Source organism: Hemicordylus capensis, chromosome 1 (assembly GCF_027244095.1).
Source record: "Hemicordylus capensis ecotype Gifberg chromosome 1, rHemCap1.1.pri, whole genome shotgun sequence".
NCBI lineage: Eukaryota > Metazoa > Chordata > Lepidosauria > Squamata > Cordylidae > Hemicordylus > Hemicordylus capensis.
In genome coordinates this window covers 216,592,881-216,607,095 of record NC_069657.1, presented here as the reverse complement: position 1 = coordinate 216,607,095, position 14,215 = coordinate 216,592,881, and the positions used below count along the sequence as shown (strand labels likewise).

Here is a 14,215-nt window from a genome sequence, read left to right as displayed (position 1 = left end):
AGCTTAGATAAAAGTGGAGCAAGCCCTCTGCTCTTTTGCTTGGGAAATACTAGTGCTTCCTTGGTGGGAAGTACTGCCTCTGTAGGAACCATCGGCTGAAGCCCCAACGTATTAATAGTTCTAAACACGAGAGGCGCAAAGTCTTCCTGTACATTGCTGTACAGGAAGCAATTACTCATTCCTGTACATTGAGACAAAGCTGAGGTGGGATTTTCCTGGCCATCTGACCATTCCCCCTCCTCCTTGTCCAGAGGATCCTGCCCTAGGTCCCCAGCCGGGGTCTCTCTGGGTTGAACAGGGACATGTGAATTCAAAACATTTTACAGAGGTGTAGTACATTGTATTGAAGCATTAGATCCTAGGTTGCCCCTATTAGTGGCCACCGGTACTGACAGGCTTGGGATAGGGTTGGGAGAGTCCCCTCCAGACCAATGCACCCCCACTTCAATATTACTGTTTTCCCTACATGCAGGAGAACCGAGGTGCCTTGCTCCCTTAATATGCTTTCGCTTGTGTTTGGACTTTCTAGGGGAATGGCTCTCAGAGTCACCAGATGAGGACGATGATGAAGCCCCCCTTCCCCTCTTCTTGCCCTTCCTGGACCTTTGTGCCACTCCCTTTAAGGAGATTGCCAAGGTGTCCCTTATCCAATTCTGCCACGCCCAGTGCATTTCCAGGGGCAAATCCATGACTGGCATTGAGTAGTGACCCGCAGCAGGGGCAACCTGACTAGCTGTGACAAGGAGGAATCTCACTGGTGCTGACGAGGTGTCATCTTGCGCAGTTGAAGCAGCGCCCCTTCTTGATACAGTCTTTGCTCCCTGGGGGTCCGTGGCCAACAAAGTAGAGGTCGGGGAGGCACTGCCTTGACTGGCGGAGGTTCCCAACGTTCCTGCCAAAGCTGCAGAGCCGTTAGCGCTCAAGGCAGGAAGGGTGTGCGATTGGTCCACAGAACTCGGCAGCAGTGGGAGCAAGGCGAATGCCTGGCCCACACTGTCTGGCTCAGTCTCTCTGTGAGCTCTGACCAAGCACTTTCGGGCAAACTGGGAAGGGCCCAGTATGGTGTCCTACATATTTTCTTGGCCACACAGTGTGGCAGTTAATGGTGGCAGCACAAGAGGCGGAGAGCACAGGGCTGTAGTAGAGAGCAGGAATCCCATTCTGTTTGCTCCCCTTGGGAGTAAAACATGTGTAATAGCCTGCTGCAGCTCCATAGGCACACGAAAGGGAGGGAGAAACGAAGAGTTTTACGGGTTTTTTAATTTGGTAAAAACAAGAGAGGCAAGCAAAGGAAAGAATAATAGATAGTAGCTGGGCTGGAAGCAAAGCATCTGCGCCTCCACTGGCCCGGCCAGCTCGCTTCCTCCCCCGGCCCGCTTCTCCCCCCTCACCCGCTTGTGGTATCTGGATGGTGGGCTGGCTGGAAAGCCAGCCTACCACCTCCTTCCACCCACCCGCCCACTAATTCTCAGTGGCCAGGCCAGCCCACCGCTGCCTGCTGCTTCCAGTGGCCAGGCCGGCCCGCCACCACCTGCTGCTCCCAGCAGCCCACCGCAGTCCGCTTCCCCCACCACCTGCCCGCGGTTTCTGGCTGGCGAGCTGGCCGGAAAACTAGCCCGCCATCACCTCCTCCCACTCGCCAATTCCCGGCAGCTGGACCAATCCACCACCTGCTGTCCACTGGCGGACAGCATCCCTATTTTCTCCCATCCCCGTCGCGAATGAGCAGCTGGTCATGAACTCTCGCAAAAGCTGCCACGCATGGGATTAGCGAGGGGTATGCCTAGGAGAAATACATCTATAGAAGATTAGACAACAGAAGATAGACTGTTTTTTAAGTGATTTTCGAGAAAGAGAGAGATTGTAGAGGTCTGCCTAGGAGTGCAGCAGGACTAAAAAAAATTGCCTGGGCTCTTAAGGCTTGTAACAATTTTCAATTAGTCCTGCCTGGGAGCACATGGGAAGCATAACCCATTCAGAGATGTCCTTGGCTCCAGGCAGCAAAGAAAATTTATTTTGCTGCTTTAAAGATGTATGACCATGACTGAGAAACAGCACTGGCATTTGCCAAATATACAGGTGAAACTCGGAAAGTTAGAATATCGTGCAAAAGTCCATTAATTTCAGTAATGCAAATTAAAAGGTGAAACTGATATATAAGACAGACGCATTACATGCAAAGCGAGATAAGTCAAGCCTTAATTTGTTATAATTGTGATGATCATGGCGTACAGCTCATGAAAACCCCAAATCTCCAATCTCAGAAAATTAGAATATTACATGGAACCAAGAAGACAAGGATTGAAGAATAGAACAATATCAGACCTCTGAAAAGTATACAGTGTACTGTGCTTGATTGGCCAGCAAACTCGCCTGACCTGACCCCATAGAGAATCTATGGGGCATTGCCACGAGAAGGATGAGAGACATGAGACCAAACAATGCAGAAGAGCTGACGGCCGCTAATGAAGCATCCTGGTCTTCCATAATACCTCATCAGTGCCACAGGCTGATAGCATCCATGCCACACCGCATTGAGGCAGTAATTGCTGCAAAAGGGGCCCAAACCAAGTACTGAATACATATGCATGCTTATACTTTTCAGAGGTCCGATATTGTTCTATTCTTCAATCCTTGCCTTCTTGGTTCCATGTAATATTCTAATTTTCTGAGATTGTGGATTTGGGGTTTTCATGAGCTGTACGCCATGATCATCACAATTATAACAAATTAAGGCTTGACTTATCTCGCTTTGCATGTAATGCGTCTGTCTCATATACAGTATCAGTTTCACCTTTTAATTTGCATTACTGAAATTAATGGACTTTTGCACGATATTCTAATTTTTCGAGTTTCACCTGTAGGTATTAAACTTTAGCATATCAAGTGCAATGCTAAGCAATGGGGGGAAATGATAAACAATCCAAGTGGGATCATGTGTAAAAGGTCTGTATAGTCAAACAATTTTTACATTATTTGGATATTTATTCCCATGGTTTGCTGCTACTTGTGTGTGTGTGGCCTATCTTCCATCAAGTATCCTCTCAACTCCGTTCCCAGTCTGACTCCATTTCTAAAGACACCTACCTGAAGATAAGGTCCATTGCAATGAAATGAACTTACTTCCAATTACATGTGTTAAGTATTGGAGTTTCAGTCTTGCAGTCACATTCATTAACAGGAATTCTGTCCTTCATGACAACAATAATCCTATAACACTAAGATACATTAAAGAAACAATCTACCACTTGCCTGAAAGGCTATTTATATATGCATTTTTATCAGCAGCCTCTACAGAATAGTATTTAAAGGTAAAGCACAAGAGAATACACTAAAGTCTTCAATATAACACAGTAAGATCCCTGCTAACTTGGCAAAGAGGCACCTTTTAATGTGGTGATTCTCTTTATTGAGCAGGGGGAGAGTAACTGGCCCTACCCACCCCCAGCACAGTACCTCCAGTGACTGTTGCTGGGGTCTATCTTGTGTTTCTTTTTAGATTGTGAGCCCTTTGGGGACAGGGATCCAACTTATTTATTTATTATTTCTCTGTGTAAACCACCCTGAGCCATTTTTGGAAGGGCGGTATAGAAATTGAATGAATGAATGAATGAATGAATGAATGAATGAATGAATGAATGAAATAAGATGGCCACGACCAGCAAAACAGCAGTGACTCTCAAGTGAGGAGAGAAGCAACAAGACATCATCCCTCCACATCCACTCTCTGTGGCCAGTTCTCTTCAGTTTTCCAAAGTCAGAAAGAGGGCTACAGGGTTAGTGCAGCTACATACTGAGGCTGTTCTACATACCGAGCAGCCAAGACTGAGCTAGGGCAGCTAAGCTCGGGCTTGGCTGCCCGTGGCTCTTAAACATGGTTAAGGGAGCTGGGCTCCCTTTGCCTTGGGCTCTCTTTAAGAAGCTGGGCTCTTAATCAAGGTTAAGGGAGTGAGTGCCCGCTTAACCCCATTTACCAGACCATGTGTCAGTGCCGGCTGCTTTCAACCAGCGCTGAAGCACTGATGGGCACCCACTTGTCATGGAGAGATGCCCACAATACACCATGCACTTGCTTGGTGCATTGTGGGATTTCCAGGCACTGAGACAACGTATCCCAACCCCTGTACCTCCGTGCTGCCCATGGCAGCCATGGACTGTCTGGGCACATTATCCACATGCCCAGACCCCCCCCCCCAGATCGTCTGCTGGGAAGGTGAGTTTCCCTCAAGCCCTTTCATGCAATCATGAGAAAGGGCTCATTGAGTCCCTTCAACGAGTTCCATCCCAGCCTTTTAGGCTGAGTGAGAGACGCAAGAGAGTTTTATGTTGCTCTCCCCAGCTCCAGAAGCAGCAGAACAGGACTATTCACTGGGCTGAACAAAGCACCAAGGACCTAACCGTGGGGAAAGTGTGGAAGGGGGAGGGTGCAGAAGGAAATGTATTGGCAGCTCAAGGAACAGAAGTCTATCTCTGCAAAATAAAGTTTTACCTGAAGTTTTCCTTTCTCGTATGCCAGTTTATTTTTGTTGTCTGTCAGCTCTGCTAAAACCTGGTCTACTTGTTGCTGGGCATGCTGGGAAAACAAAGCAGAGGTAGCACACAGAGGAGGATAAAATAATTAAAATAAAAATAAGTCAAAGCATCAGACTTTTCCTACTCAGTTTAGTATTCTTCTTCATCAATCCCCAACATAGCCATAGACCAGTAGCCAACAAAGATTACAAAATAAACATGCAAAAAAGTTAAGCTTGTGAGCCAAAGAACAAATGAAGCTGACATTTTACAAATTCCTCCTCGCCCTAAACCTATACATACTTCTCTAAATGTTTCCAGAAATAGACCCCAATTTACCTTAGTTACAGAACGGAGCATTGGTTCACTTACCGTGAAGGTTGTTCTGGCTGCTGGAGTCAAGGACACCTCTATGGGTTATCCTCCTCATGTGCTCCTAGGCAGGACTACGGTAATTAGCTAAAAGAAACATAAGCCTACTAGAGCCTGAGGAGGATAGCCCCACCGCAGTTCTTTCAGGCCAAGTTAAGAAAGGTATGACTACAAACATACTCTGTGAGAGCAAAGAAGAATAGAATAAATTTTGAAAACTATTTGTCCAACCATTTAACATAAGATGAAAAGAAACAGGGTGCTTTGAGTGCTGCCCTGTAATTTCTGTTTTGTTTTATTTATTTATTTATGTATTAGATTTATATACTGCCCCTCCAAAAATGGCTCAGGGTAGTTCACAAATTTTGTAAGAATTCCTCAACAGCCTGCTGTTGAAAGGCAATAGCAGGGAATGTAAGACTGTTCAAAATGTTCTCCCAGAAGTAGATAAGTGTGCCAAGCCAGGTAGGCCAAGATGCCCTTGACTCCAGTAGCCAGAAGAAGCCTGGTAAGTGAAGCAATGCTCCATTCTCAGCTTCTGGGGTCAACACATCTCTATGGGACATACCACAGCTTCTACGTCACCTTGGGAGGGAGTGCCCTTAGCTACGGCTGGGGAAGCACCTGCTGGGGTAGCACTTGTCTTCCCAATGCTGCTTGTGCTAAAGCATACATGTTCATTTTGTAGTGTCTAGTGAATGTTAAAGGACTCTTCCACATTGCTGCTTACAAATCTCATGGACCAGAGTATTCATTGAGAAGGCAGCTGATGTCGCCGCCACTCTTGTACGGTGTGCGACTATACTTGTAGGTGGACGAAGATGTGGCGTCTCATATGCTAGTGCTATACAAGCTGTAATCCATCCAGTGATGATAGAGGAAGTTACTGCTTTCCCCATGGATCCAGGTAGGAAAGAGACAAATAATGAATCTGTGGTTCGGAAAGAAGCAGACCATTTTATATATTTCTTGAGGCACCATCTAACATCCAACTTGTGCCACTCTTTCTCTGATGAATGCTTGGGGTTCGGACAAAAGGAAGGAAGAAAAACATCTTGTGGAATGGCAGTTTATGTTAATGGTGTTGGAAAAGATGAATTGTGGGTCGAATTTCATTTTTTGGATTCAGAGTATCTATTGTGAGCAGGCAACGAAAGTAATTGTAATGGGGCAATATCCAAGACATGTTCTGTTATGAAAGGGACAAGACAGGGATGTCCACTTTCCCCTTTATTGTTTATTCTGGCTTTAGAACCATTGGAGTGGGAGATTCAGCAAGAGGAAAGAATATCAGGAATCAAGATGGTCAGGCAAGACCGTAAGATAAAGCTAAATGCAGCTGACGTAGAACTTATAATTACCCAACCAAGGGTCTCACTAGACTATGTAATGGAGAAAATTCAGCAATATGGGAAGGTTTCTGGATATAAATTGAATAATAGCAAGATGCAGATGGTAACATGGAATATTAAAGATGAAGAACAGAAAGAACTGGAAGAAAGAACAGGATTCCAGAGCAGTGTCAAACCAGTAAAGTATTTGGGGATTAATGTAACAGCAGTTAATAAAGATTTATTCAAAAGTAACTATTTACCAGTATGGAAGAATATACTGGCTGATCTGAACATATGGAAAAAATTAAATCTTTCATGGCTGGGAAGAATTTCAGTGGTTAAAATGAATGTTAGGATTAATTTCTTATTTCAAATGTTACCAATTAGAATCGAAGAGAAGACATTAAATGAATGGCAAAGACAGGTTAACTCTTATTTGGGTGAATAAAAGACCCAGAGTGAAATTTAAGATCATGCAAGATTCAAAAGAAAGTGGAGGATTAGCCATTCCAAACTTGAAATTATATTACCATGCCAGTTGTTTAACATGGATTGCAAAGTGGATCAAGGCTCTATACAGATGGATTACAAATATATAGAAGGGTCAGAAATGATTAATGTCCTACATAGATACTTGTGGATAGATATAAAGAAAGTTTGAAGCAATAGAAATTAAGTAATATGCAAAAGACTGAAGAGAAATTTTTGGAGCTGCCTGGAGCTACGCAGGGCAGAAAGTACTGGGGTGGGGCTATCATCCTCAGGTTCTAGTAGGCTTCTGTTTCTTTTAGCTAATTACCATAGTCCTGCCTAGGAGCACGTGAGAAGGATAACCCATAGAGATGTCCTTGACCCGAGGAGCTGAGAAAGTTCATTTTCTTAAATCATCTGCAAGATTGAGACTTGCCCTGCTTCAATGCAGCCTGGATATCTATCCCTATTTCTGGGAGCTTCGATGGTAGTCCCTATGTAGGGTCAAGAAAGAGAGGCATGTTTCCACAAATTGGAGGGGACAACAGGGAGGAAAGGTGTGGGGAGAGAACCTCACAAAGAGGTCGATCCCTCTATATACTTTGCTCTTGCATCTCTAAAAATTTCTGGCCAGTTCTAAATTGGAGAGTTCTAGCTATACCAGTGAAACAGTGAAATGGGAGAAGCAAATCAAATGTAACTATTCTACCAAAACCACAGCTATGTTCAAAAGTAGTCACTTAGCTAGTTGAAGATACAGCAAACCCAGATATTAAAGATTTTTTTGCCAAGGAAATGAAAATTTTTAGCATTCTGATTCTTTTATATCTTCATTCTTATTACTACTTAGTGTATTTCACTTTACTTTTTTTTTTTAAGGGGGTGGATTCCTCAATAGCTACCAAGAACCTTGTATCAAAATTACAGGATTATGCCAGGTTCTATTTTCAACAAGAGATGCCTACCTGTTGGTGTTTCATGGCAGCTTCCCGCTCCAGTAAGTTCTTGTTTTCTTCTTCTAGTATCTTCAGTGTGTCTTTCAGTGGATCAATCTCCAACTGCAAAAAAGGAAAAGAAATATAGTTTGACATGTTTCTGGTCATGACCACCAATTATTCACACTTTTGACCATCTGTTGCATGAAATATACCTAGATCATTTCCCAGCAGCAGAAGGATAGTAGTTACGTGGCAGTTAGCTATGATACAGTTCACTAAGACTTAAATAATTTCTCATTAGACTGCATTAATGACAAAAGTTCAGGAGTACCATTTGCTAGCATAAACACAGCCCTGTGATCCATTTCTGGACTGTTGCAACACTCTGGTCCTCATGGGTGTACATGGAAAATTTTAATTTATTAATTATTTTACAAACACACGCACTTTGGACATTAAGCAGTATTTGTATTACTGTACTGAAGTGCTAGACTAGATTGTGGTACAGGACAAGGAAGTCTCAAGCCTAGCGGGACCCACCATGGCGTCTTGTGTTTATTCCAATGTTTTAATAGTCTACAAACCTACTCAGAAATAAGAAAAAGATCACAGAGTGAGAGTCCAGGACCCTCCACTTCAATCCAGTTAATTCTGATAGAATCCTAAATGCTAACACTGTAAACTGCAGGGGGGAAACACAGCCTTTCTGCACTCATGCAGAAAATGTTTTACCTTTTTCTCTGTTAGTTCTGCTTCCAATTTGTTGTTCTCTTGTGTCCTTTCGTGTATCGTTTTTTGCATCTGCAAGTAAGAATTTAAAATAGCTTTATTATCAGCCTTACCAATCGGAAACCCAAGCTGTTCTAAACGGTTTTCCCAGGGGCGCAGGGAAAATGTATCAAACCCCAGACTGACAGCTTCTACCTCAGGCTGCCTCTGTACCAGTAGTGCTTCACTTTAACTCCCCTTGTCCCAGTATTTTTCTTTGCATGGTCCTCATGCAAATGCACCTCCTGTCTGCAGGATTTTAAATTTCTATAGCCCTGATTTCATCTAATTAACTATGTACCCTCAAGCACACCAGTAGCTCTGGTGTGTGTGTGCTTAAAAAAACACTAATAAGCAGGAAGGGGGAAGCCCCTCTCTTTTGTGTGTGTGTGTGTGTGTGTGTGTGTGTGTGTGTGTGTGTGTGTGTGTGTGTGAATAGTTGTATTCGTCAAGAAGCAGACTTTTAAATACAACTAATAAAAATAATAATGAGAGGCAGGACCAGCTCCAGTGAGGGGCCCTGGGCAAAGTCCTTGAATACTGGTTGCCCCCCACGACCACTTTTGCAGCCCCCTCTTTTTGTCTCCAGTTACCTCGTAGTTTTGCCTTTCTTTTGTTCTTCCACCACCACTGTGGACAACAAGAGAAGGAGAAGAGCAGAGCAAAAGTGCCTGGCAGCTGGACAACATACACTCCGGCTGCCCAGCACCTTTGCTGCCACCGTTGCCTCTCACCGACACTGCAGGCAGTGAAAGGAGGAAGAGAAAAGGAGAGGGTGGTGAAGGTGCCGGCAGCTTGGACAGCTTCCTCCCTAGCTGTCCAGCATTTTCACCTCCTCCCACGAAACATGTTCAGTGCTGCCAAACACTTACACCACCCCCTCTTCCGCCCCCTCCCCTCACTGGCCACAGTGGCAGCAGGAAGAAAAGGCAAAAGTGCCAGACAGCTGAAGAGCCCAATGTGGGGTGAGGGGGCAGGGGGAAAGGAAGAAGGGTCACAGGAAAACATCTGAGCTTTTTCATTTGTTGCTGCCAGGTCTCTCTAATATCATGGACACTCAGCATCTGCTGATTCCAGCTCTGATGGGGAGGGAGATAAAAATGATGATTACCTTTTAAAAATATCTATCTTAGAAACATGGTTTTTAACACATGGCAAATGTCTACTGTACCTCTTCCCCTAGTTTCTCCTTTTCCTTCAGCAGGGAGTCTTTCTCCTGCAGAGCAGCCTCTAGCTCACTTCGTAACCTGGCAACTGTAGACTCCAGCAGCTCCTTCTGGGTGGCTGTGCTCTCCTCAACTTGACAGGCTCTCTGCTTGCAGTCAGCATGCTCTGCATGTAAGGCTTCTCTGTATAACAAGGCAAGACACACAAATGTATTGCAGTTTTATTCCCTGTAACCTCCATAAACAGCAGAACGCTGCTTTTGCCAAGCAGCAGATATATGCCATGGAATGAGCTGCCTTGCTTTTAATTAGAGCATGTATACCGCTGAGAAAAACAGGAGGACAAAGAGAGAAGCTAGGCCATGTAGGAAAGAGCAGCACAAACATTAACTCAACCACTCACATTTCTCTCTGAAGCCGAGCCTTTTCATTCTGCACAATCTGCAGCTCTTCCATAATGCTGGCCCGAGCAGCATCCAGAAGCAAGTCTTGTTCTTGCAGTTTCTGACTAATTTTATCTTGCTCTGCCTAAAAGAGAAAGGAAGGAAGTTTATGAAATAAACTTATTTATTTACAGTTATGTGCTCAACACTGAATAGGTTTTGTTATTTGTTACAATGCTTTTTTCTTTCTTTTTCTTTTTTTAAGGTCAGGTTTCAGGAGGGCCTTCCAAGAACTTCTGTCTATTACAAAGGTTGGCCCAAATGAGGTGCTAGACCAAAAACTATGACCTCAGGCAACACCAGGGCAGAGTAGGGAAGAGGCCCAAAATGGAGCTTTGTGCTCACTCTCTTCCTATGATGAGCTCTGCCACAAGGGTATTTCTAGCTCCCACTGGGATTCCCAGATCAAACGATGGATTCATGGTACAGTAGGAACCCTAGCAGCATTTCATTCCAAAGGCTTGAGGCCTCCACGAACAAGCTGTGTATGACTATCCAGAACAGACTCCAAAACAGTGCAGGGGCAGCAGGAGTGCCTGTGGTTCTCCCCATGGGTTAGGGTTCCTTCTCATATTACAGCATACATGCCTACCTAACATCTGTATGCCTCCCATATTTCCTCCCATATAGACCCACACCCATATAGACCCACACCCAGTAATTTCTGTAATGTTTGAGGTGGTCCCTAGATAACCACCTGAAAACAAAATACCACTGGCATCCATTGCCAGCAACTGTAGTCCCTTGTGGCCCAATTCCACTTAAAATAATTCCTCAAGGTCTCGTTGCTAATCATTCCCATGACAAAACTCCTCTTCCTTACTTGGTGGAAGAGAGCACAGAGCTCCTGCAAATCTGCTGCTTTGAAACCTTGCATCCACCAGGCCTTTATCCCTAATAGTTGTCTTCCATGCAGCCAAGAATTTGACTTGCAGGATATCAGAGCTGGAAGCCCTACCACTGGATTCAAAGTGAAGTCAGGCTTTTCTCTCCTGACAGGGTAGTGCTAACCCTGGGAGCTCCAATCATTTCTAAAGTGAACATTCTGTAGGGCCCAAATATATAAATATAAATAAATATAAATATATACAGACACTTCCCCCTTGCTCCAAGCTGAGCCACCTGAGAGACAAGTGTTTGGAACAGAACTGGGATAGAAGAAAGCTATTTAGGCAGGACTTGGCTTGCTTGATCTCTTAAAGAACATGCTTTCTGGGAAAATGGGTCCCTAGGGCTACCACTAGATACTGAAATCAAGCCTCTTTTAGAGAGACTGAGGCCTGTTCCATACAGTGCTCGAATAGCGTAAGACCTTCCTGCTCCATGCAGGTAGCTTTCCCTTCAGGGACGCAAATGTTCCATACAGCATAAGGATTGAGAAGGAGTAAAGACTGAGGTTAAGAGTAGTATGAATGGTAATCAGGGAACAAAGACTGAGGAGAAGAGATTAAGTCTGCCTGGAGTGACACAGGACTGTAAGAACTGGGCGGGGTCATCCCACTCAGTGTTTCTCAACCACCGGTCCCTGGACCGCTGCCGGTCCCCGAAGGGTTGAGTGCCGGTCCCTGACTGGGAGTCAACCCCCCCCCCAACTGAAATCAAGGCACTCACTTCCTCAATTTTGCACATGGCACGGAAGAGGGAGAGTATCACGGAGGCATGGGACCCTTCTTGTGCCTTGCCTCCACGTGCTGCTGAGATCTTCCTACAGCTATCTTATTCCCTATCTTTACAGCTTCAAACTGTATGCGGTGCGGGGGCATGGAGGAAAAAGTATGGCAGTGGGCGCCACTTGAAGGGCTGCTGGTTCTTGCATGCTCATTGTTTGCAGCCAAAGGCTGGTTCATTGAAACCCAGCTGCCTGTTGTGGTCGAGGCGCCTTGAGAGGGAACGCTGTTTCCCTCTTGCATCAGTGGGGCTTGCTTGTATGTTGTTTTCATTGGCCCCATGTAGCTTTTGAATTTTTCTAATGGCCCAACATCCCCTCCCCATTGAGTAATCACAAGCACCTCCACTCCAGACATACTGGAGACAAATTTGTTCACCCAGGCTTTTAGATTCAGGGGGTTCTCAACCTTGGGTACCCAGACATTGGTGGACTTCTACTCCCATAATCCCCAGCCATAATGGCCAAATGCCATTGTTGTTGGGGGTTATGGGAGTTTAACTGAGGGACCCAAGGTTAAGAACCCCTAATATTCCATGTTTGCAAAAGATTCCAAATTTAATTATTTTAATGCTTATATTATTTTCATTCTAAACTGCCCAGAGATGCAAGTTTGGGGCAGTATAGAAGTCTGATAGATAGATAGATAGATAGATAGATAGATAGATAGATAGATAGATAGATAGATAGACTTGAAACCCCTTTACTAACTGCTGGTCTGGGAAACTGCGCATGAAGAATGTAGCGGTCCTTGAAACTCTGCACGAAGAATTTAGCGGTCCTTGACTCCAAAAAGTTTGAGAAACACTGCGAGGCTTCAGTTTTTTCAGCTAATTAACATAGTCCTGACTTGGAGCACAGGAGGGGGATAACCCATCGAGATGTCCTTGACTGCAGCAACCAAGAAGCATGGATTTACTAATGAGTTTCCTACCTACTCTCTCCACTGCCATACTAAGCACAGAACTGTGCTTAGGCACCCAATTTTCCCCTTAGATTACTAAAGCATAGAGATATTATCTACAGTCCCTTACACTATTCTGCTACTCTTTTCTCTCTATACTTAATGTTATACACAGCGATATTTCAGTGGTTTACTAGCTCTCATTCAAACCTGTGATGGGTTAGAAGTTCTTTAAACCTCAAGCTTTGACCTCTTACCAGTGAGGATTGGGCCTCTTCACTGGGTTCAAAGAGCCTGTCCATCAAGTCCTGAAATTTTGCCAAAGGAACCCAGTAGAAAGATCCAGGATAAATTACATACCATGATGGGAACTTGAAAGCAAGTCCAAGCATAAAAGATACCTACACAACTTATATTTAGCATAAATTATCCTCCCGACATCCTGAAAGACAGGGAAGCACTATTACTCCCATTCCCATGTGCACAGATCAGGCTCTTGCTATTCCACTCTTAACCTATCTTCCTACATCTTCATATTATTTCTTTCTTATTTAAAAAATTCTTATTTTTCCAGGTTCTCCGCAAAGACTCTACAACAGCAGGTAGGCAGTACTGGTCATTCTTTTGCTGTGATGATACAGATGAAATATCATCTGTAAAATGCACACAAATTGAAGAAACCAAATAAAGCAGACCAAATCTTTTTAAACAGACTTCTGGATGATTCCAAAAGCAGAGCTAAAAACCAGGAATGACCCAACTTTGCAGAATGCACAAATCCCTCCCTATGAACTCTCACTTCCCCAATCTCTAACAGACTTTTAAGGGGCCTGTCAAGCCCCTTAGCCCCACGCATACCAGCTCTTTGAGTTGTGCCACCTGTGCATGCAGGACATATTGTGTGTATGGCTGTACAGTTCAAGGAGAGAATGACTTGGGCTTTGTTAGCCTCAAGACTAGCTGCCAGAACAAGTAAAGGGATATAAGCAAGATCTACATTTGGATGAAAGCATCTGGGGGAAACAGAAGCAGCAAGATTCAACTCAAAACATGGATATTATAGGCTTTCAGTGGGTCTATACTATACAAAATGAACAGTAGAGCAAGTTATGTCAATGTACATTAAAATGGCTCCACACCTTAAGGGCAGCCTGGTGATCTGAGATAAGTTTAGCTTTCTCCATGGTAACACTTTGAAGGGTGCCGTTCAGTTCTGCACACTGTTGGTCCAACTGTTCATTAAGTACCTGAGCAAGAAAACATAGTTTTTCCACAGCTTCGGCAATAATTCACTCTCTAAGACTGCTATTCCAGCTTGCTTTCTTCTTAAAAACATAAATATAAATATATATTTCTAGAGAAAATACTGAGAATGCATGGCATGGGCAACTTAGGCATTTTCTCAATAGTTGAGTTAGGGCAGGGGAAATATTATTTATTTAGTGCATTTATATACCACTCTATACAAAAAGTCCCTAGGTGGTTCACAATATAAAAACCATTAAGACATTAACATAATTAGTACAATTTAAAATACAATAAAAACTCTAAAAACCAAAACTTGAAAACTATAAGCTAAAAGCTTTTATTGTATTGTAAATGAAAACAGGTTGCTTACCTCTAACAGATGATCTGTAGTGA

General features: G+C 44.0%; 1 protein-coding gene across 6 annotated transcripts in view; it reads right to left on the bottom strand.

Moving 5' to 3' along the window:
• CCDC150 (coiled-coil domain containing 150) overlaps positions 1-14,215 on the bottom strand; it is a 63,511-nt gene that overhangs the window by 30,661 nt on the left and 18,635 nt on the right. For all 6 annotated transcript variants that reach the window (XM_053277129.1, XM_053277081.1, XM_053277101.1 and 3 more), the window contains 6 exons: positions 13,714-13,821; positions 9,965-10,089; positions 9,567-9,744; positions 8,360-8,428; positions 7,655-7,747; positions 4,490-4,573 (listed from right to left, as the gene is read on the bottom strand). In XM_053277129.1, coding sequence (XP_053133104.1) covers positions 4,490-4,573; positions 7,655-7,747; positions 8,360-8,428; positions 9,567-9,744; positions 9,965-10,089; positions 13,714-13,821 — 657 coding nt within the window. The remainder of the gene's footprint in view (positions 1-4,489; positions 4,574-7,654; positions 7,748-8,359; positions 8,429-9,566; positions 9,745-9,964; positions 10,090-13,713; positions 13,822-14,215) is intronic.